The sequence below is a fragment of the Panthera tigris genome, chromosome C1, assembly GCF_018350195.1.
Source record: "Panthera tigris isolate Pti1 chromosome C1, P.tigris_Pti1_mat1.1, whole genome shotgun sequence".
NCBI classification, from domain to species: domain Eukaryota; kingdom Metazoa; phylum Chordata; class Mammalia; order Carnivora; family Felidae; genus Panthera; species Panthera tigris.
In genome coordinates, this window is record NC_056667.1 from 13,426,117 (window position 1) to 13,448,960 (window position 22,844).

The 22,844-nt window shown below is 55.3% G+C and overlaps 1 protein-coding gene across 4 annotated transcripts in view; it reads left to right on the forward strand.

The window, feature by feature from the left end:
- The window catches only part of PAX7 (paired box 7), a 100,676-nt gene extending 80,750 nt beyond the window's left edge, over nt 1-19,926 (forward strand). For 3 of the 4 annotated variants that reach the window (XM_042996647.1, XM_042996648.1, XM_042996649.1), the window contains 2 exons: nt 6,644-6,890; nt 15,964-19,926. In XM_042996647.1, the coding sequence (XP_042852581.1) occupies nt 6,644-6,890; nt 15,964-16,079 (363 nt within the window). In that variant the 3' untranslated portion in view covers nt 16,080-19,926. Of the gene's footprint in view, nt 1-6,624; nt 6,891-15,963 lie in introns of all 4 variants that reach the window. The other variant, XM_042996646.1, reaches the window with a different exon arrangement.
- Nucleotides 19,927-22,844: the final 2,918 nt, after the last annotated feature.

Below are 22,844 nucleotides of genomic sequence, written 5' to 3' on the forward strand. Positions count from 1 at the left end.
GACGCGAGCAGGAGAGAGGGGGAGCGGGGGGTGCTCGGCTGCCTGGGTGGGTGATTTCTCGCTTGCGGTAATCCCAGTGTGCAGCTGGGGGACAGGCAGTGGGACGGGCGGGGGGCGGGGGGCGGGGGGCGGGGGGGGGGGTGTTTGCGTGAAGTGTGTCTGCGTATCCGTCGGGAGCCGGCGACCGTGGGGTTGTGAGACTGCGGTGTCCGTGACTGTGTACGCGTGTCTGCCTGCGTGTGCATCCGCGAAGCGTGTGACGGCGCGCGGCCTGGCCGCGTGCGTATGTGCACTTTTCCGTGCGTATCATTCTGTGCGTGTTCGCGTTGGCCTGTCTGCATAACGCCGCGTGCAGTCAGCACGCGCGTCGGCGTGTTTTGCGTGCGTGCCCACGTGTCCATCCGCGTGGGTGCGGATTGGCGCCGGTTATTACGCGCGGGTAGAACAACGGCAGTGACTTGGGCGCCGCGGTTTGCCAACTTGGCCGCACGTTAGAGTCACCGGGGGAGCGGGCTTTAAACCCTCCTGATGCCCAGAGCCTCAGACCGACTCCTGGGAGCCTGCGGGGGTGTGAGATCCTGGGACCAGCATTTCACGAGACTCCCCCGCTGATTCCAGTGGGCGACCAAGGCGGAGACACAGAGCTGAGCAGACAGACCCCAGTGGAGCAGCCTTGACCCTCAGCCGGGCATGCCCCCAGGAGCTCCATCTGGACCCGGTGAGGGACTCCAGGCCCCAGACCCTTAGGGACCAGGGCAAGTCATGAGCGGGGCTGCCCCCGGTAGTCCCTCAGTCCCCAGAGACAGATGTCACAAAGTTCAAGCATTGTGTTCCATACCCTTGCCTTCTCTCCTGACAGTGGGCAGTCGGCAGCCCTCCCCCCAAAACGTGCCCCCCTCACCTCTTCTGGGAGTCGGGAGAATGAATTAGTGAGACGGGGGACCAGGGCTGTCGTGGGAGATAAAAGGGTTCAGTGGGCCCCACCAGCCGGTCCTTTTGGAGCCAAACCCAAGGCTGAGGGTAGGCGGGAGCGGCCGTAAGCCCAGGGATGGGCTATACTCCCATCAGTTTGTGGTGCCACTCTCCTGGAGTGGAAGTCACTGTCCCCTTTGGGCCTCAGTTTCCCCACCTGTGAACACGTGGCAGTCTCCCGGGTTTGTATGTATTTACGTGGGCTTCCCTGTAAGCGGGCGTGGGGGCAAGTGTCCCGGAAGCTATTGGGTGATCCAGACAGAGGCTTTGGGGGCCGCCTCGCCTCCCTGGACTCAGGTGGGATGTCCTCGTGAAGGTGTGCCTTGGCCCGCTGACTCACACCCGGCTCCCTTGTCAGGGTGCAGGCCCCAGCTTCTGTGGGGTGGGGGCGGGGGGGGAGCAGAGATTCTCCACTCAGAAAGCGCCCACTGTGTGCCAGGCCCCATGGGGAGGAGGGGGTGAAAAAGACACAGGGAGGAGCTCCCTGAGTCCTTCCTTAAGGGTGGCTTTCAAGCTCAGTCCCTTCTGATCCAGGTGGAAGGGGTGGGGCAGCTAGCGTGCGCGCGGAGAACAGACCGTGTGCCTGGCACTGTCTTAAGCATTCAGCGTGCATGGACCGTTTAATTCTTAAAGGGACCCTATCGGTAGCTACAGTTATTGCCGTTCCCATTATACAGATGAGAAAACTGAGACATAGAAGGCTAAAGAAACTGCCCAGGGTCACAGCTCACCCCGGGCTGAGCATGAATGTTAGTGCAGATATTCTGGTCCCCGGTGCTGCAGGGAAGCTCCTGGGAGCCCTGGATGGCCGAGTGGGGTGTGTGTGTGTGTGTGTGTGTGTGTGTGTGTGTGTGTGAAACGGCTGTCCCTCCGGGGGCTCGGGGTCCCCTCTGTCAGTGCCAGGGTGGGGCTCCCTGACCCGCCCACGGGTCCAGGTGGTCCTTGGCCTCCTTCCAGCCCCGGTCCCATCTCCGGGTCCCACTGCCTTGACCTCTCCAGGCTTGATCCCGCCCCCCCCCCCGTGTGTCCCTCCGCGGCCCCCTCCGCCCACCCCGCACCCTGCCACGGAGCCCGAGTGATGGCGATCCCTTTCTAATTGCAGCCTCGCTCCCGAAGCGCGCTCGGTTATCACAGAGGGTGCAGATCCCACCGCTCTGCCTCCTCGGTCCCAGGCCCTGGGGCCAGCTCAGGAGCGGAGGGAATTAATTACATTTTTCCCATCCCCTTCTTTTAAAGGACCGGAGCGCGCCACCGCATCCCGGGGGGTGGGGGGGTGGGGGGGGTGGCGAGCGGAGGATGTGGAAGGAGGGCTGGCGCGGGGCTCCCGCAGCCCCCACCCCCAAACCGGCGAGCCAGCCTCTCCCCAGCGGGCGGAAGGGGGCTGAGGCTGCCCCTTATTGATTTAGTCTGGTGGAGGCTGGGACTGATTTAGAGCTGAGGGAGAGGAAGGGGCTGGGGGCGGGCGGGGGCCACGGCGGGTGGGGGCAGAGGAAGGGATGGCTGTCACTCAGCCTGACGGACAGCCCGGAGCTTTGCCTTCAGATAAAACCTTACAGATGTGGAGGTCGGTATTGATTTTGAGTTAGTAACGGTAACGTACCAAGAAGTAATACATTAGCGAAAGCAAGGTCACCGGGAAAAAAGTAAAACCCACCGGGGGAGAGGCCTTAGCATTCTTGAGGGGGGTGGATTACCGCATCAGACTGGGACTTCCTCAAGTTCAAAAGTTTGCAGGCCCCAGACCTCTCAGCTGGGCCCCTAACCCTGGGCAAACGCTTCCTGCTTCTGCGGGCCCTGCTTCTGCTCCCAGGGGTCCCCGGGCCAACTGGGGGGCATGGAGGGCCACTTGGGTCCACAGGACCCGCTCGTCAGGGTCGCCAGGGGCCTCTCCTCCCCCACGGTCTCCAGCACAGCCTGTTGGGAAGGAACACAGCTAGAGGGCAGGGAGACCCGGGTTCAAATCACAGCGCTGCCACTTACTGGCTGTGTGATCTCTGTGATTTCGCCTCTCTGTGCCTCAGTTTCCCCATCCGCAAAATAGGGGAGATAATAGCTTGGAAACTGCCATGCCTAGAGTCAGGGGGTTAGAGGAAATGGAGAGGGGCCGCCAAGGACTCTGGGAGAGAGTAAGCACATCCCTATTCACACCTATCCCAGATGTGGATTTGATTTGATGTTCCAGGGCAAATCCCATTGAACAAATCCCATTACGGGAAAATCTCCCTGGGCCTGAGCTGATTCTGAGCTGTCTGTTAATGGCCCAGGGTCCAAGGCCTCCCAAGCCACTGGGCACCACGCAAGCCCTTTCTGACAGAGGCCCCAGGAGGCCTTGCAACTCTCGGGATTTCACTCAGCATTGACCTCCTTGCTCTTTCTTAAACCTGCTGGGTGTGTTCCCACCTCAGGGCCTTTGCACTTGCTGACTGGTCTGCCCGGAAGGCTCTTCTGCTATACCCTCCCATGGCTGGCCCTTTTAGGTCTTGCTGGATATCACCTCTTTGGGGAGGTCTTGCCTGCCTATTCCACATCCCCCCTTTATTTTTCCTCTATAGCACTTCTCGGTATCAGGAGTTTATATAATTTGTTGTCTGTCTCCTTCATTAGACTGGTGGCCCCAGGAGGGCATTGAGTCGCTGATGCTCGGGTCCCAGCTCAGTGTCTGGCTCACTAAGTATTTGTTAAGTGATATCCATGAATTCAACAGGGTTTTTCTAGTATGTAGCAGGCACAATGTAGGTGCTGGGGCTGCAAAGGTAGATGAGCCATGGTTCTATCCTGTCCTCAAAGAGCTCACAGCCCAGCCCTCTTTGCGGCCTGGCACCTGGTAGCACTCTGTGATGTTTGCTGAATGAATAAATGAATGAACGGCGGATGTCTTTGGGAGACACCGGATTATTTGGTGTATCGGGGATATGACGTGTCAGGCAGGAAGAGGGGGAGAAGCTGGGACAGGCAGGCAGCGGTCTGATCACAAGAAGACTTTGTCCTGTTTATCTGGGAGGTAATGGGGAGCCACTGATAATTCTTGAGTGCTGTGGTCAGACTCGTGGTAGTTCTCTGCCGGTCTCTGTCTTGCAGGATGAGTACTGTCTGTGTGCGTGGCTCCCGGCCCATCCCAAAACATGCCTGTCCTCTTCCTAACCCCTCCCCCTTTCCCTCCCCTCCCCCATTCCTCCCCTCGCCCAGCCCTCCCCTCCCCCAGTCCATTGTCTCTTGTGAGCTTGGCATCTTGGTGGTGTGCGGGAGGGGAGGATTAAACCGGGGTCTCACCAGAGCTGACAAACCCTCCCGAGAGTCTCCCCGCCCCCTACAATTATCCTCCTGAAGGAAGGGAAACGAGGCCTGTGTGTTTTCCCTGAGCCCCTGAGTCTATTCTCGGAGTCCAGGCCTCCTTGGAAGGGATAGCGAGGCTAATGTTTATATGGGGGCGATGGGATGGGTGGCGAGTTTCCTAATTTTCTTAGATGGAAGGTAAGGTCTCGAGTGGGAACCTGATAGGCAACCTGAAGAGAATCGGGTCTCCTAATTCCCTGGCGGGTCCCAGATGCCCTGCGATCCACAACCTCCTTGACCCTGGAGAACCTGTCTCCACAGTCAGAAAGCAACAAACACGGTCCAATGGTGTCAGCTGTCCTCACACACCACCCCCTTCACGGGGTCCCTCTTGCCATCACCCCTGTACCCTATGTGGACCCTCCCCTGAAAGAGGGTGAGTTTGGGAGAGTCCACGGGCACCCGCCTAGACTCCCCCCTTCTCCCGCTCCCGTCCCCGTGTGTTCGCCAGGTCGATGGGGCTGATGAACCATTAAGTCCCATCTGAGCCCTGCCGGCTGCGGAGAAGGCCAAGACCCGCCCCCGAGGCCCAGTGCCCTTGACTCGGGCTCAGGGGGTGGGCAGCGAAAAGACTGAGGAGAGTGAGCCCAGGGTGAGGGGATTGTGTTGGGAGCATGGAGGGAAGGGTCACGGAGAGGCTGTGCTCATGCCCTAGCCCCTGGGACCCCAGCCCCACTCGCCCCCACCAGAGGCTGCCAGCCCCTGGGGTGAGGACCTATCTCTGAAGAGGTCAGACGCCCACTCTCATCCTTGACAGTCCTGACCCTGTCGGGCGGGTGGGTTCTGGCCTCTGGACTCCGAGCTGCTCTCCAAAGAGTTGCCATGAGGTCTGAAGAAGCCACAGGCTTTTGAAGGCCTCGGTTACTTCGTCTGGGGAAGGGGCCTCATAGCTCGCCTTACACATCTCTGCAGGGCTCTGGATTGGGAGGGTCACCTGAGTTCATGCCAGGAGGAAGGAAAAGAAGGAGAAAGGGAAGACGAGGCTTAGGGGAGCCGGGGTCCTGATTCTGGAGTGCTGGGCGGGTGCAAAGCCCTCTGCACACAGACCCCACCTTATCCCCCCTGCCACCCTCCACCAGCAAGGCTCCCCTCCTGGCCCGGCGGCCTCATTCCTATAAGGGGTGTCACCACCAGGGGCCTGGGCCCTGCAGGTCAGCTCACAAGGACCTGCCTTGCCATCGTCTCCCTGGACTGAGCGGGACACCCGTGCCCCCATGCCCCCACCCAGCTGTCTGCCCTGCCTTTCCCCACTCTTCTCTCCTGGAGAGCCGGACAGCCACTGTCACCTCCCCCAGAAGCTTTCCTGGACTACCACACTGGCTGAGTCCCCTCCCCTGGGCTCCCAGAGCCCCCTGAGAGCTGCCTCTGTCATGCCCCTCACCACGTCATAGCAGAGATGCTGTGCTCTCAGCTGCCTCCCCCCACCAGCCCCAGACACTCTCCTGCCGAGGACAGGGACCATGGCTCTTCCTCCTCTGAAATCCTGGGGCCGCAGTCACCATCCATGCATGTTTGTTGAATGAGTAAGTGGACACACCAGGGAGCCAGCACCAAGTTCTTTAAGCTGAGTTTACAGAGATGAGCCTCACCCCTGCCTGTCTGGGTTGCCAGCACCGATGGTGACTTCCCGTTTGCTGTATGGGCCAAGCAGGGAAGGGGGGATGGTCACAGACAGCTGAGAGCTACCAGAATCAAAGAAGGTTGCCTGCGACGCTATCTGGAAGCATTGGCCATGGGTGTTGGTGTCGTAGGATCTCCAAGGGTCTCCAAGTCAGGAGCATAGCAGGCCTGCCATGGGGAAGCCGGACAGACCCAGAGTCCTTCTCTAACCTTTGTGTCAGAAGATGGGGGCATCCCCATCTGATGGGATGCGCACTTTCCCGTCCGAGGGAAGCCCCCGTCGGATGGGAGAGACATAGCTAGTTCGTTCATTCATTCGTTCGTTCATTCGTTCGTTCGTTCATTCATTCATTCATTCATCGGACAGGCACAAGGTGTCCCTTAGAGCCAGGCCATGGGGATATCCCAGAGGCAAACGAAGCCCTGCCCAGCTGCCTGGAGCTCTCAGCCAGGGGAGATCCCGTAGGTCAGAACCTAACCAGGAGAAATCACCAACCGTCTTACCCACAAGGGCAAGCAGACCGAGTAAACTGAAGATCTTGGTGCCTTGCGGGGATCTTAAGGGAGCAAAGGCCTGTCTGGGGCCCGCCTGGCATCGTCCCCCCCCCCCGCCCCCCCCCCCCACACAGACACACGCGTCTGCGGGGTCCGTCCTCCGAGCAACCCCCCCACCCGCCACGCCTGCTGCTCGGGCCGCACTGATGGTCTCTCCCTGCAGGTGATGAGCATTCTGAGCAACCCCAGCGCCGTGCCACCGCAGCCGCAGGCCGACTTCTCCATCTCCCCGCTGCACGGCGGTCTGGACTCGGCCACCTCCATCTCGGCCAGCTGCAGCCAGCGGGCCGACTCTATCAAGCCGGGAGACAGCCTGCCCACCTCCCAGTCCTACTGCCCGCCCACCTACAGCACCACCGGCTACAGCGTGGACCCCGTGGCTGGCTACCAGTACGGCCAGTACGGCCAGAGTGAGTGCCCGGCGCCCTAGACCTCCTCTTCCCCCTCCCTGCCCCGCTCCGAGGCCGTTCTGTTTATTTGCAGAGAGCTGCAAGGTGGTGTTGGGGTGGGGGCGCCCATTCCACGGGCGAGGAAATTGAGGTCCGGACGGGATGGACCGTTGTCCTCAGGTGACGCTGAGCCAGGCCCCTGCACTCACGCGACTTTCGTGGCCTTCGAGCAGTGTCCCCCCGTAGAAACGTTAATAGGAGCCACACGTGGCGTTTAAAATTTCCCAGTAGCCGCAGATTAAAACGTCAGAAGAAACGAGCGCGGCTGTTCCTCTCGGCATATTTTGTCTGACCCAGCACATCTGAAGTGATGACCATTTTGCCACATAAGCCGTACAGAGTTATGAATGGGATGTTTCACGTTCTTTTTCTTCACGCTGCGTCTTTGAAATCCAGCCCGTGTGAATTCAGACACCAAGTTTTCATTGGAAAACTGTTTGGTCTGTCTTTAAATTTCATAAAATCACAACGGAGAAGCAGATTGTTCCAAGTATGCTATAAAGTTTCCCAACCACGAGGCTAAATCACATTGCAGTTTTAACGTTTACGTTAGATCAAATTAAATTACGGTGGAAAATTCGGTCCCTCAGTTGCCTGTGGCCACATTTCAGGGGCTCGATGGCCACACGAAGCTGGTGTGATGCTAGAGACCCTGCCCCTTTCTGCCCCCTGGGTAGGGGGGACAGCTGTATTTTGATCTGTCTCCTGTACCCCCCACCCCGTCCTCAGCCCCGACTGCCCCCCTACTCGGAGCTGGTCTCACATGCCCGCCCCAGCCACCGTCCCCCCCGCCGGCATCTTGCCCGGAGGCGGTGGGCACCAGACCTTCGGACCGAAGGCTGCAGAAGGCAGGCCCGGTCGCCGCCCCCAGCTGCCAGATGGGGCAGTGGCAGGGCAAGCGGAGAGGACAGAGAGCCGAGGTCACCGGGCTCCCCTCCTGCCCCCCTCCCGGCCAAGGCCTCACCTGCTGGTGTCAAACTAATCAGAAGGGCGTGTGGTGAGAGGCTGAGGTCCCAGCCCGAGGGCACCCCCGCCCGGCCTCACTGACCTCTGCTTCCTCCCCACACGGCCTTGGCCTCCACAGCTAAATGAGGGCCAGCTGTGCCCGTCTCCACCTCCTGGCTGTGTTCAGGGCCCCTGCCCCACGTACGTGTGTGTTCGATATGTGTATGTGCATGTATGTATGCGTGTGAGCGTGAAAACACGCCTCATAGATACGTGTGATGTGTGCGTGTGTGTATCATGTATTTCAGCATACGTGTGTTCGTGCAGGCATCTTTTTGTGTGTAGATGTGCGTTTGTGTGTGTGAATGTGTGAGTGTATGTATACGTGACTATTCGCATATCTGAATTTTTTTTAAATTTTTTTTAATGTTTATTTTTGAGACAGAGAGAGACAGAGCATGAACGGGGGAGGGTCAGAGAGAGAGGGAGACACAGAATCCGAAACAGGCTCCAGGCTCTGAGCGGTCAGCACGGAGCCCGACGCGGGGCTCGAACCCACGAACTGTGAGATCATGACCTAAGTTGAAGTTGGACTCTCAGCCCACTGAGCCACTGAGGCGCCCCGATGGCTCAACTTTTAATGTTTATTTTTTGAGATAGAGAGAGAGAGAAAGAGAGCAAGTCGGGGCAGGGCAGATAGAGAAGGAGACACAGAATCCAAAGCAGGCTCCAGGCTCCAAGCTGTCAGCACAGAGCCCGATGTGGGGCTCGAACTCACGAGCTGTGAGATCATGACCTGAGCAGAAGCCAGGTGCTTAACCGACTAAGCACCCAGGCGCCCCCCTGCTTTTTTTTTTTTCAACGTTTTTTATTTATTTTTGAGACAGAGAGAGACAGAGCATGAACGGGGGAGGGGCAGAGAGAGAGGGAGACACAGAATCGGAAACAGGCTCCAGGCTCCGAGCCATCAGCCCAGAGCCTGACGCGGGGCTCGAACTCACGGACCGTGAGATCGTGACCTGGCTGAAGTCGGACGCTTAACCGACTGCGCCACCCAGGCGCCCCCCCCTGCTTTTTAAATAAAAATTGTTTAATGTTTATTTTTCTTTAAAAAAAATTTTTTTTAACATTTATTCATTTTTGAGAGTGAGAGAGACAGAGCATGAGCAGGGGAGGGGCAGAGAGAGAAGGAGACACAGAATCTGAAGCAGGCTCCAGGCTCTGAGCTGTCAGCACAGAGCCCGACGCGGGGCTCGAACTCACGGACCGTGAGATCGTGACCTGAGCTGAAGTCGGACGCCCAACCAACCGAGCCACCAGGCGCCCCTCGCATATCTGACTTTCAGTGAGCATATTGTGTCCGCTCGGTGTGCATGTGACTTTGCGTGTGAGTGCACAGGTGCACACATTTGGTCACGTAGGTATGTGTGTCCGTAAGACGCACACATGGGTTTCAGTGCACATTCAGGTGTGTCCATGTGACCGAGCGTCCACATGTCTGTCTGTGTATTTGCACATGTGATGCTGTGTCACCTCATGGCATGTGCACCAAACAGGTGTGCACGTGTATAGACATGTGCGAGAGTGTGCAGGGGTGTGTGGTTATCCGTGCGTGCAACGCGTGTGCATCCAGACGTGCACGGAGGCTTGAATGTGTCCATGGGTGTGTATATATTTGGAGCACGGACATGTACGCTGTGTGTGCAGTGTGTAAACACGGGTGCGTGCACGCTAAGGTGTGGCTGTGTGTCCCTGTGCATCCGGGCGGGTACGCGTGTGGCCTGCGTGTGCAGCTGCGCCCGTGTGGGTTTGTGTGCACGAGGAGGGAGTGCGAGAGGGGGTGGAACCCGTGCGCAGGGACGGCGAAGAGCGGGGCGCGCACATGCGTGCGAGTGTTTCCAGAGGGGCCCGAGGCGAGCCCCGGCCCCGGCCCGCGTTCCCAGGCAGAGCGGACACACATGCTCTTGATAAAGAGTTTAGAGCCGCTCCGCGGAGGCAGCAGCCCCGGCCTGGGGCAGGCGTTAGTCACCCCCGGAGCCCCGTGCCCTGCTGCAGGGGGCCTGCCCAAGTCGGAAATAAAATTAACCCCAGAGTCAGCATGGGGGCCACCGGGGAGGGGGGATCAAAAGGGAAAGGGCCCAGGAGGCGAGAAGGGAAGAGGCCGGCCAGAGCGATTTCCCCTCCCCTCCACTCTCCCCACTCGCCCCATCTAGCTCCAGCCCCTGCCCCCCTCCCCTCCCAACCCCAGATCCTCCCGAGCCGTATTTTCCAACCCTACCCAGAGGGAATCCCAGGGCAGACCCCACCCCACCCCACCAAGATTCCAGGTCTGGGCTGGGAGGGGCCTGAGGGAGTGTTGGCCCCACCATCACTAAGTCTGCCACCAAGTCACCCTGCCTCTCTGAGACTCAGTTTTGCCATCCGGGAAATGGGAGTCCAGGGATTAGACCCCCAACGTTTTTCCATTGTGCCGTCTTCCTCACCTTTGACATTCTGGGACAGTCAGGGACAGGGACCCGTCGTGTTCCCACTGACCGCCTGCCCCGTGTTTACGGGTGACTGAATACGCCTATGGCGGGGCTCCCAGTCCACGTGCAAGAGTGTGCACGTCCCAAACAGCCCCTGTGTATGCCCAGGTCCACCTGTCACCTGCTCACATCTGTCCCATGCAGGAGTTTAGCCCACCAGGCACTGGGCAGATCGCGTATTCATTTCCTGCCGTGTTCAAAACCCTACCCAGAGTAGGTGTTATGTGTCCTCAGGCTATAGACGCAAGAGCCAAGGACTTTCCCAAGGTCACACAGTAGGTGAATGGCGAACTCCAGGTCCCCTGAACTTCCAACCCGGTTCTCTTTTGGCCAGACTGCAAACTTGTGTTATCAGTAGTGACACCACCCCTCGACCCGCCTTTGTGTAGATTCACGTTCGTGACTTTATATGTGCCTGGCTTCGAGGTATAATTACGCAAAATAGACGCGTGTAAAGGAAGGATAGATAACCCTTTAGTGAGCATCTACTATGGGGTCTGGCACTCACGGCTGCTTTGTATGGCGTGCAGACAGGCGAGGAAATGGATCCCAGAGAGGGTATTTGCCTGAGATCCGGCATCGATGCGAACACCGCCACACCTACGGCCCTGACCTCAGAGAGCCTCCCTTGCAGGTGTAGGTGTGCGTGGAGGGTGCACGTGGCTAAACTCTTCAGCCAGAGAGTCCACTCCTCTCCCTGGGCCTCTTGTCTTCCCAGGGACACCTCCACACTTTTTCTCGTTCCCAGCCATTATCTGTCCATCTGTCTGTCTCTCCTGTCCCTGGAGGGGGTGGGGGCAGGGGGCAGGGACGGGGCACACGGCAGATTAATATGGCCCTGGTGTTCCCAGAGGCCAGGGCCGTACTAATGATGGGGCTGATAGGACGCAGAAGTGTGAAAAGAATTTTAATAGATCTGACAAGTCTAATAAGAATTTGTGTCTAGAAGGGTCCTCCTCTGGGGCCGCGGGCTGACGAGGCGCTGACGGCTGAGATTTGTTTACTGGTTGGCATCTCCTGCCAACTCCCGATTAATCTAATTTGAGACGTTTAGAGCCCAGGCGCGGGCACAAGGCAGAGGAGAGGGGACGCGGAGAGACAGAGGGACAGGGAGGGCCGCTGACAGAGGCTGTAATGAGAAATGTCACAGCCCTGCCCTCGCCGGCCCCTCGCTCGACCCCAGGGAGAGGCGGGCTCTGCGCACGGAGGGTGCCCTTGAAGTTGGCTGGTCATGAGTAAAGTTGGGCTTCTTGGGGTCAAATCGCCCACCTTGGCAGGGCCTGGGGAAAGTCCTGTGGGCTGAACCCTGGCTGGCAGCCAGGAGAGGCGAAAAAGGAGGACACAGAGTGACCAGAGGCACAAGCAGGACAAATTCGGGTTCCTCCGTCTCACATGCCGTGCCTGACCGTGAGTCAGCAATCTTTCTGTGCCTCAGTCTCCACCTTTGTAAAATGGGAACAGCTGTGCCTAAACCATGGGGCTGGTGAGAAATTAAAGGACACCGTGTCCGCCTCGCCCCGTGGTAAGCGTTCCGTATGTGAGGGATCGAGCATTGTTGTTCTGACTGTTCTCCAGAGCCGGGCCTTCCCACCCCACCCCCCGGGGACAGCCGCACCGGCTGGCACAGAGTGTGACATCAGGTGGAATAAGGGGGAACAGGCAGAGGCGTTCGGTGAGTCAGGAGAGGTCGCCTGACTCGGCCGTGTGCCCTGGGAAGCCACCCACACTTCCTGGAGTCGAAACTGGGGCCCACGCAGGATTTGGGGTGTCGAGTGCTCCGTACCCTCTAAAGCGCACACACCCAGGACGCTGCGGGCGAAGCGCGTGGGGGTGGCTCAGAGCTGGCAACAGACCACCTGGGTCCACAGCCTGAGGGCCATGTGACCTTCTCAGTTACACAGTCTCTTAGGGCAGGGCCTTGGCTCCACCGCCTGTAAAATGGGACAGCGGAACTAGCAGCCTGGCAGTGGTGAGCATTAAGCGAGATCGCGCATGCGTGAGGGGCATAGAGCACGGTGGGCAGAGAATGAGCTCGGTCGGTGGGTAGCTCCTCCCTCTCTTCCTGTAGCTCCTCCCCCTCTTCCTGCTGTGGCTCTACAGACGAGCTTCCTCAAGGTCAGTCAGGCCCTGGGGCCCAGATAAGACTTGCTCCAAGGAGCAGAGACGAGATGCCTGAGTTGCAGGCTGCCCCTGAGGCCAGAGATCCAGAGATTGAAGTTTCTTCCACCTGCCCCTCGCCCCCACCGTGGAGTGAGGGGTAAGACAGGCTACCACCCCTTCTGTGTTACCAGCTGGGAGCCTGGAGGCTGAGTGATGTCAGGGACAGCACCCAGGGCCTCAGTTCAGGCCCTAGAGCCTGGAAGCTAAGGAACACAGAGCCCAGACACTCCAGAAACCCCAGGACATTTGCATATCCTTTAGGAATCGGTACAGTCCCTGAGCCTTCTGTGCCCAGCATCTCAAAGCACATCATCTCAATTGATCTTCATAACAGCCCTTGAGGAGGCTGGGATCTGCTCCCCCCATTTTACAGACCGCGAGACAGGCCTGGAGAGGCAACATGATTTGCCCAAAGCCACATGCACCGGAGATAGTTGGGACTCCAGATTGCCCCATTCACTGTTCCTTTCCTTCTTGCCTCTATCAAAGGTCACACCTGCTCCCTAAATCCCAGTCCTGTGAGAGCCCAAGGCCTCTGAGCTCACCATGTACCAGGCACAGTGCTAACCTCTTTGTATGCATTTTCTCACTTTCTCCCCACAATTCTTCCACCAAGGCGCTGTCGTTATCCCCATCTTTACAGACAAGGAAACTGAGGCTTGTATAGGTGAGATGGTTGGTACGCCCCAGATCACACACTAAAAGTTGGCAGGTGCAGGATTTGAACCCCTAAAGAATATGGTCTCAGTTATTGATACTTTCCAACTCACCTCCCTGGGCCTTGTCTCTGGCTGTGCCCACACCTGGCTCTACCCACCTGCCGTAGGCAGGGACCCTCGACTTTGGGGAGGCATGTGGAGCACTATAGGGCCCCTCAGCGGGCAGGTGACAAGGAGAGTATCGGGTCAGGCCTCGTGAGTCCAGGGCAGTAGTCGTTACATTTCCTCTCGCCTTGGCCTCGGCCATGGATTCCAGGTTGGGAGGTAGCATCTCTGTGCCTCAAGAGGCCTCGGTCCCATGCCAGTCACATCATTTGGTCAGAGCTGATCTCTGCTGTAGCCTCAGGCGGACACAGCAGCGTCGAGACAGAACGCGTGCACACACAGACCTAGCAGTCACGCCTGTGCACACACGTACACTGACACGTGTACCTGGCTTAGGTGCAACTCACCTGGACACGGTTACCTGGGCATGCGTGGGCATTCCCCCTGCTCTACTCACACAGGTACATACAGCTCATCCACATCTGTCCACATGTACATGCGTGAGCATTGTTCATGGGTGAACATTCATGTTAGTGCCTGTTAATATGCAGAGATCGTTGTTTCCGCTGTTCACACACACACACAAGCACACCCCCTCTGACACTCATCCCTCTGGGTGGCTAGAACTTCAAGGCTAAAGGTCTCAGATGCCAGCATATCAAGGTTCTGGCTTCTTGTTCTGCATGGATCTCTTGGCTCAACTTTGAGTAAGGGATGTAAGGGATGTTGCTGTGTCTCACCCATGAGCTGGGCTCAGGCTCCAGAGAAAAAAGAAGGATCTTTTCCTCATTACTACCCAGGCTCCGTGGGATTCACCGGACATCCCCCATAGCAGGCATATGTACAGGTGTATTGGAAAGGGAACTAATTCTTCTCTCAACAATGTGGAATCTTTTGTACTTTCCTACAGAACCTGTGAGAGAACTGGGCAAATAAAAGTGTTAAGTAAATATTTGCTTAATGGTTAGAGAGGAGGTAAGAGAATGAGCTTCATGAAGAGATGGATGGATGGGTAGAAGGATGGATGGATGGATGGATGGATGGATGGATGGATGGATGGAAGAACAGGTGGATAGATGGACAGAAGGATGGATGGATGGATGGATGGATGGATGGATGGATGGATGAGCAGGTGTATAGATGGACAGAAGGGTGGACAGATGGATGGATGGGTGGATGGATGGATGGATGGATGGATGGATGGAAGAACAGGTGGATAGATGGACAGAAGGGTGGGTGGATGGATGGATGGATGGATGGAAGGATGGATGGATGGATGGAAAAACAGGTGGATAGATGGACAGAAGGGTGGATGGGTGGATGATGGAAGGATTGATGGAAGAATGGATGGATGGATGGATGGATGGATGGATGGATGGATGGAAAAACAGGTGGATAGATGGACAGAAGGGTGGATGGGTGGATGGATGGAAGGATAGATGGAAGAATGGATGGATGGATGGATGGATGGATGGATGGATGGATGGACAGGTGGATAGATGGATAGATGGACAGAAGGCTGAACAGATGGATGGATGGATGGATGGATGGATGGATGGATGGATGGACAGGTGGATAGATGGACAGAAGGCTGAATGGATGGATGGATGGATGGATGGATGGATGGATGGATGGAAGAACAGGTGGATAGATGGACAGAAGGATGGATGGATGGATGGATGGATGGATGGATGGATGGATGGATGAAAAGGTGGATAAATGGACAGAAAGGTGGACAGATGGATGGATGGTTGGATGGATGGATGGATGATGGATGGATGGAAGAACAGGTGGATAGATGGACAGAAGGGTGGACAGATGGATGGATGGGTGAATGGATGAATGGATGGATGGATGGATGGATGGATGGATGGATGGAAGGATGGATGGAAAAACAGGTGGATAGATGGACAGAAGGGTAGATGGGTGGATGATAGAAGGATGGATGGATGGATGGATGGATGGATAGATGGATGGATGGAAGAACAGGTGGATAGATGGACAGAAGGATGGATGGATGGATGGATGGATGGATGGATGGATGGATGGATGAGCAGGTGTATAGATGGACAGAAGGGTGGACAGATGGATGGATGGGTGGATGGATGGATGGATGGATGGATGGATGGATGGAAGAACAGGTGGATAGATGGACAGAAGGGTGGGTGGATGGATGGATGGAAGGATGGATGGAAAAACAGGTGGATAGATGGACAGAAGGGTAGATGGGTGGATGATAGAAGGATGGATGGATGGATGGATGGATGGATGGATGGAAGAACAGGTGGATAGATGGACAGAAGGGTGGATGGATGGATGGATGGATGGATGGATGGATAGATGGATGGATGGATGGAAGAACAGGTGGATAGATGGACAGAAGGGTGGATGGGTGGATGGATGGAAGGATGGATGATGGATGGATGGATGGATGGATGGATGGATGGAAGAACAGGTGGATAGATGGACAGAAGTGTGGTTGGATGGATGGATGGATGGATGGATGGTTGGTTGGAAGAACAGGTGGATAGATGGACAGAAGTGTGGATGGATGGATGGATGGATGATGGATATGGGGCAGATGGAAGAATAGGCAAAAGGACCTTAATTTCTAGGAGCTTCTCTTTTTTTTTCCAGCTGCTGTTGATTACCTGGCCAAAAACGTGAGCCTCTCCACACAGCGTCGCATGAAGCTTGGGGAACATTCTGCTGTGCTGGGACTCCTGCCTGTGGAAACTGGCCAGGCCTACTAGGGACCCTGGGGCGACTTGCCCCAGACCAAGTCCCAGCCCAATCCTTACTGATCCCTGAGCCTCCCAGCCTCAGCCCTTTCATTACCCTGGGGTCTCAGGAGGCCAGGAAAGGAGCCCATTCCCTTCTCATAGCCAGCCCTCTGGAGATGTGCAGCCAGTCTACCATTCACCTATGTTTAGGAACCCAGAGCAACCCCCTTGGAGTCTGCCCCTCCACTCTCTCTCCAGGAGGGTTTCTGTCAGCCTGCAACCATTCCCCCAGTCAAATCCTGTCGTGGCCTCTGTGCTATCTCAGGCACAGAGGTGGAAGCTCACCCTGAATAGAGCAACCTGGGCACCCAAAGGAGGATGGTATCTGGGATGAGGTGCTGGAGCCCTTTGGACCCGACTCCAGTGAGTACCCCGGCCAGAGGTGGGGGTGGAGCTCACAGGGTCCCTCCCAGCTGGAAGTGCTGGGAGCCAGCCCTCTCCTCCCAGGTGGATCTCTGGCCCAGGGCCCGAGCCACAGCCCATTCCTCCTCTGGATGCTGGGACGCCAGCAGAGAGGGGACCCTAGTCCTGGGGTCTTCCCAGGGGAATCACCCAGGAATTCTGAGGACTTCAGGACCCTCCCCACACACCTCTGCTGGGTGTAGGGGGTGGGAATCTAGCCCAGGTAGGGGCTCCAGAAGGACCAGGCAGAGGCTTACCCAGGGAGAGGGGCTCATCAGCAGTGGGCGGCCAGCAGCCAAAGACCCAACCCAGGCACCCCAAGGCAGCAGGCTCCTAGACGGAAGTCCGGGTTCCAGCCTTTCTCACCCCGTGCAGGGCCTAGGGAGCCCACGGGCTCTTCAGTTTCCCATTCTCTGAATCAGGCGGGAGGGGGAAGGGAGCAAGTCGTGTGTCGAGAGGCAGAGGGCAGAGGGCAGGCTCAGAAGGGCGTTGCTTAGCTGGGGTTCCTATGCTTGTGGACAGCAGCCCTTTGTTGCCAGAGGCTTTAGTGCTGTGCCTTCAAGCCCACGACCCCTGGAGCTGCAATTTCTCACAGAGCCTCCCTTGGAGACCTGAGCCTGTCCCCTCCATGCCTGACCCTCTGGTAAGGGCACCTTCATCTGCCCTTTAAGCTGCTGGGGAGCAGAGGGCTTCCCTTGGAGCTCTGGAGGAGGGTTATGGGACCAGCAGGGACTGCTTGTCCACAGGAAAAACCACAGACTCCCCTTAACATTTGGTGGCGGGGGGCGGGGGGGGGGACAGTGGAGGGGGCATGTCATTGGCCCACTGACAGTGGCACCTTTCAGTGTTGATCCACTCTAGGTCGAGAGGGCCCTGTCTACTCATCCAGCACAACTAGGTGGGGGCAGATGTGGCCAGTGTTCAGGCCACCGCTCCTAGACAGGTGGGGGATGCCCAAGGTTCCAGAGACTAGGGGAAAGGCGCCTTCCTTGGCCACGCCAGTGGCTTCTTCATATCCCTTCTCTTTAAAAGTTGAAATCTTTGGAGAATGGTTCAAGCCCCTCACTTTGCCTCCCTTGGAACTTTTTACTACCTTCACCTATTTATCAAAATTATATTCGTCTCCACCGTCACCATTGTTATCATCTATACTTGGATCACCTTTATCAAGTGCTGCTAGGTTAGAGGCACTTGTGACAGCTGGGCACATGAGGCCACCTCTTTGCTCAACCCATGCCGCTTGCTCTCAGCCAACAAGACATTCCCGGAGGGAAGGGCTGCTGCTTTGGGATTCACTGAACCCGAGTACCTCCCTCCTGGGGAACTGGGCTGGCAAGATGCTAGGACACTTTCCTGCGTGGATGCCGCTTCTGTGACAAATGCTCACCTGTTTTCTCGTCTTTAGACTTGGTAACATCAAGCCTGTCCTGGACCACGGCCAGGGTGGCTCGTATCTCTGGTTTAGAGGAACCTATGGATACACGGAGACAAACAGACTCTTTGGTAGCAGCAGATACCTGGACATGTGTGGCCCATGGAGATCAGCCCAGTTTTCAACTGGGGCATCTACTGCGGGAGACTTTTGGTTCTTCAAGCTCTGGACAGAAAGGAAGACTGTGTTGTCCCTTGGTGACCCAGTCCCCGTGTTTGTAACCATCACAGCCAGGAAGCAGCTCTTAAGGTCAACCACAGTCTTCATCCACATTCCTTGAATGGTCAGTCCTCCCCCTTGGAGGCCTGGCTCAGAAATCATCTTGAGTCCCCTTACATACCCAGAAGCAGAGCTCTCAGGCAGGTGACATCAAAACCACCCAGCCTCACTCCCAGGAGGTGACATTCCCATGCTAGGACCAATCTCAAATCTCCCCCCCCCCCCACCGTGATGAAATGGGAATAAACCAAGTGATTTCTCTTTATGTCCAATTTCTCTGGAGTTCTCCCAAGCCACCATCTTGGTAGAAAATGGGACTTATTCTCCCTGGAGCCCCACCACCACCTGGCAAAATTTCCCTAAAATCCTGTGTATTAATGTGTCTAGCCAACTCAGTCCATAAAACTCCATCTTGGGCTGGCAGCTTACAACCTCACCGGAGAGATGATGTGGGACAAGAGGTACAAGGCTTCAAACTCTTGAGGGTTGACCACAGCCTAAGAAAGAAGGCCTGAATCCCCGTGGCCAGGTCAGCCCAGAAGCAATCCCCATCCATTCCTGTAAATAGAATCCATAGCCAAATAAGAGATGTTTCCTCCAACTTACCACAAGTAGCTGTTGGTCCTACCTATGGGGGGGGAGGTCCCTCTTCTGAGCGCATTGTACATTAGTTGGAAATGTGGTGATGTGCTGTTCGTTTATAGGAAGTCGACTTTTATATAAATATATATATATATATACTAAAAAAGGAAAGAAAACCCCCACAGTGTGTGTTGTGCTAGTGGGCAGAGACCATCTGTAGGGATATATTTGCATATTGTGTGTTTCAAATTACACATTCCAGGCTCTGTTGGGTTCTTTCATTTTTATTGCTTTGTTTTTTTCATTTGCTGTTTCTCTCTTGCTATGAAAAAAGAAAGAAGTGATGTGTAAGAACCAAGCTATGCTTCATACTCTTGTTTTTTACTTGATTTACCTTTGCCATTCTTTTGCCAGAAGAACATGAAGAAGAGAGATAGAGGAATGAGACAGAAGGAAAGAAGGATGAAGAGGGGGGTTTGCCCAGAAGACAAATGAGAAGGTCAGATTTCCAATCTGACTATGGCTTGAGAGCAGAGCAGGTCCGAGACTTGGCCCCGACTCCACGGAGATCCAACGTTGTTTCAGATGGGGCTGGTGAAGCATGCTGAGATTTGGATCCTGGAACTTGGTGAAATTCCATGATTGCCCGAAAAAGACATTCTCTGGGGCCTCTCTCAGGTTGATGTTCTCGCCCAGCTCCCGATGTTCCCTTCACTACTAGATGCTTCTTGAGGTTGTCCGCTCTCTCCTGCAAAGGCACCGAACCGAGACCAAAATGGGGGTACTCCGGCCGCCATCTTGAAATGCTCAGAGGCAGCTGTGTACTGGGGACTCTTTCTGTCAGCTCTAACACGGCCAATCCCCCACCTGGGACGTATCCACATAGCACTCTAGATCATTCCTTCTTCCTAGTAATTGCAACTCGGTTGCTTTCGTGTTTGACTCACAGCCATATGCCTCCATGTGGAAGTGAGTATGTGTGCATGAGAGTGTGAGTGGGGCGTGTGAGTGGGCTTGTGGGTGCAAGGGTGTGTGTTTAAATATAATCGCACCATAATTTATTCAGCTATATGGAGTAGTAGATTAGAAAGAGAAACTGGCATTTGCTTTAACTACCTGCTTGTGAGCGCTTCCTCTGTAACTCAGGCGTAACTGTTATACATTAAAAGAAATTAAAGCATTTCCAAGGTTCTGTGTCCTTAATTGACTGTCATTAGGCAGCTGCCCTAAAAGGGACCGAGGGGTGACTGAGAAGCTCTTTGACCTAATTTAGAGGGTCAGAATAGGGCCACCGGGCCCCTCAATGCCAAGCAGCTGTTAGACAGGTAGTGGATGCTTAATCAGTATTTGACCAATGGAATGCTGTTGTTTCAGCATCTCTCTGATGAAATTTCAGTTCTCTTCACCAGGACAGACTTCCTGCTGCTAAGCTTAGAGCCCTCAGTGTCCCTTTCCTAGGACATAGAATTTGGAAGGTAGGAGAGAGCTCAGAAGCTTCCATGTTTCCTTAAGGAGCAGAACCTGATATAGGGATTCATGGGCAGGTGGATTTATGGAGGGGGAGCCCTCAAGAGAAATGCATAAACGAGTGAAGGAAGCAACACAGGACAGGGAGGGAGCTAAGCAGATGGAGCTTTTAACCGGAGTCTAGTTTCAACCTGACAGTGCCAGGGACTCTCGAGCACGAGTAGCACAGAGCTAGTCTCATCTTGAGACTAGAAGACTGGCCTCTTGTGCTAAACTGTCATTCATTGGCTGCTGGCTGTTCTTGGGGAATGTGGGTATGTGGATATGTGGGTAAAGGCTAATGTACCCAAACAACTCTGGCCCAAGTGCGTCCTGTGGGCTGGGGGCAGTTCTCCAGAGAAAGGTGCAAGGATGCACCCATAGCAGCGACAACACGTCCGTTAGGGTACAGGGGCACTGGCTCAGTGAAAGGGATCTGGGCAAGGAACAGCAGCTTCTACTCCACATATGTTCCCCTGGCTCTAAATTGGGTTACCTGTGTCATTCCAGTGTATGGGTTTACTGGGATGATCTGCACAGGAGGGGGGCGAAATGAAGGGGTTGCTGGGAGATATTGTATATGGAGGATCGGTAAGGTGTTTTATGGACCTGAGCCCATCTAACCCAGCCAAGTGTTCCAGGTTAGGACTACAGGAGATTGGATCTTCCCTCCCCCGCTTAGTGTTCAGTAAGTCAGGAAGACATGGGGGAGAATGAAGAACTGGTCAAGTTCTGCTCTTAGCTTCGCATGTGACTCTATGTGGGTCCTGAGATAATTTTCTTCCCTTCTCAGACCCTATTTCTATATATTCTTTAAAAAGCAGCCTAGATAGTCCCTAAGAATCTTCTAGGTTACTCTGACAATAAACTGAGCCAGTAGCTCTTCTGGAAGGTGGCCCAGAGAGTGCCCCGATGGCTCAGAGCTGTCCGCTACCAGTGCCGAGAAAGCAACACTCAGTGCTGGGTGCTGAGTGAGGCCAAGCTGCTCCCAGACACAGATCTGCCCTTGGGGGCCCTCAGAGAGCTCTCTGACCCCCTCTAAGGGAGCTTTCCTAAGAGTCCCATCCAACAATCTTTGTTTACAGACCAAGGAAAGCTGAGAAATTTAATCTTCTGCCCAGGCACACTACTGCCCAGAATGAAACCAGGTTTCTGTCTAAAGGAAAAAGGAAGAATGGCTATTGGATGGAAGAGTGTATCAGTCAGCTTTTGCCACCATAATGCTTTGTAACATAGTAGCCTCTTTTTCTGGTTTCATTGCTCATGCACATCTCATATGAATAAGTTTCACAATCTTTCCTGGAGTAAAATTTACTAGTGAAGGAAAGAAGACACAAGAGCCCCGAGATGGGGAGGGACACACAGGACAGAGAGATGAGGCTTCTGTATAATTTCATCTGTTGTGGAGTTGAGTCTATGAATACCTGGTCCTCCTGAGAGCACAGTTTCTAGAACCCCACTCCTTCCCTTCCCCAGATTGCCACTGACTTTCTCTGAGCAGAGAATTCATTCTCCTGGCTCTAATGATGTAAATACCTGTTGCAAGGATCAGGGACTCACTTCTCAGAGGCACCAGGGAGGGTACGTTCAGGGCTCCAGGCACCTCTGCTCTCTCCCCTGGAAAGAATCAAAATGCTCCCTCATGTCAAGCCTTGTATTTGGTCCCAGGTACCCTCTGTGTGACTGTAGAAAAGCCACTTCCCCCAATCCTTCAAATGAGAATAAAGTCTGTCCCATTATATCAGGCTGGAAAACAATAACCAACAACTTCAAATCTCCTGGCTTAAAACACGAAAGGTTTAATGTTTTTCTTGCTCATATTTGTGACTGCGGCCCACCATGGTCATCTTGATAGAGAATGGGCATCATCTTGAGCACTGCTGGCCGCTGGTACCAGAAGGAAAGAGAGATGTAAATTGTACACTGGTTCTTAAAGCATCCACCTGAAGTGGCTGGTGTGGGACATTTCTGCTCAGGTTCCATTGGCCAAAGCAATTCATATGGCCACACTGACCTTCAAAGGAAACATAATCCATCTTGTGCCTGGGAGATGGGAGGCTGGGCTATCGGGAACAGCACTTGGGGCTGCCACACCCACCTATGCAAGGGAATTTCATGAGGACCAAGTGAGAAAAACTGATGTGAAAGCAAGCATCTCTTTAAGGACCTGCTCTATGCTCCCTGCCATGGTGGGCCCTGCCGTGGGAGGTGAGGCTGGGCAGGGAGTGACACTAAAAGAACCACAAAGATGGTCTCTTCTCTGAGGGAAAGGCAACACTACGAGGCTCCTGCAATGTGCCCATGCGTGCACTTTTTGTCTTATGCGCATAACAACATTGTGAGGTGGTAATTTCACCATCAATATATAGGAAAGGAAGCCAAGAGTCAGAAAGTTAGAGTCACTTGCCCGCTCTCACACGGCTAGTTACTGATAGGGACTGAGATCTTCAAAAGAAGACTTCCTTGGGGCGCCTGGGTGGCTCAGTCGGTTAAGCATCCGACTTCAGCTCAGGTCGCGATCTCGCGGTCCGCGAGTTCGAGCCCCGCGTCGGGCTCTGGGCTGACGGCTCGGAGCCTGGAGCCTGCTTCCGATT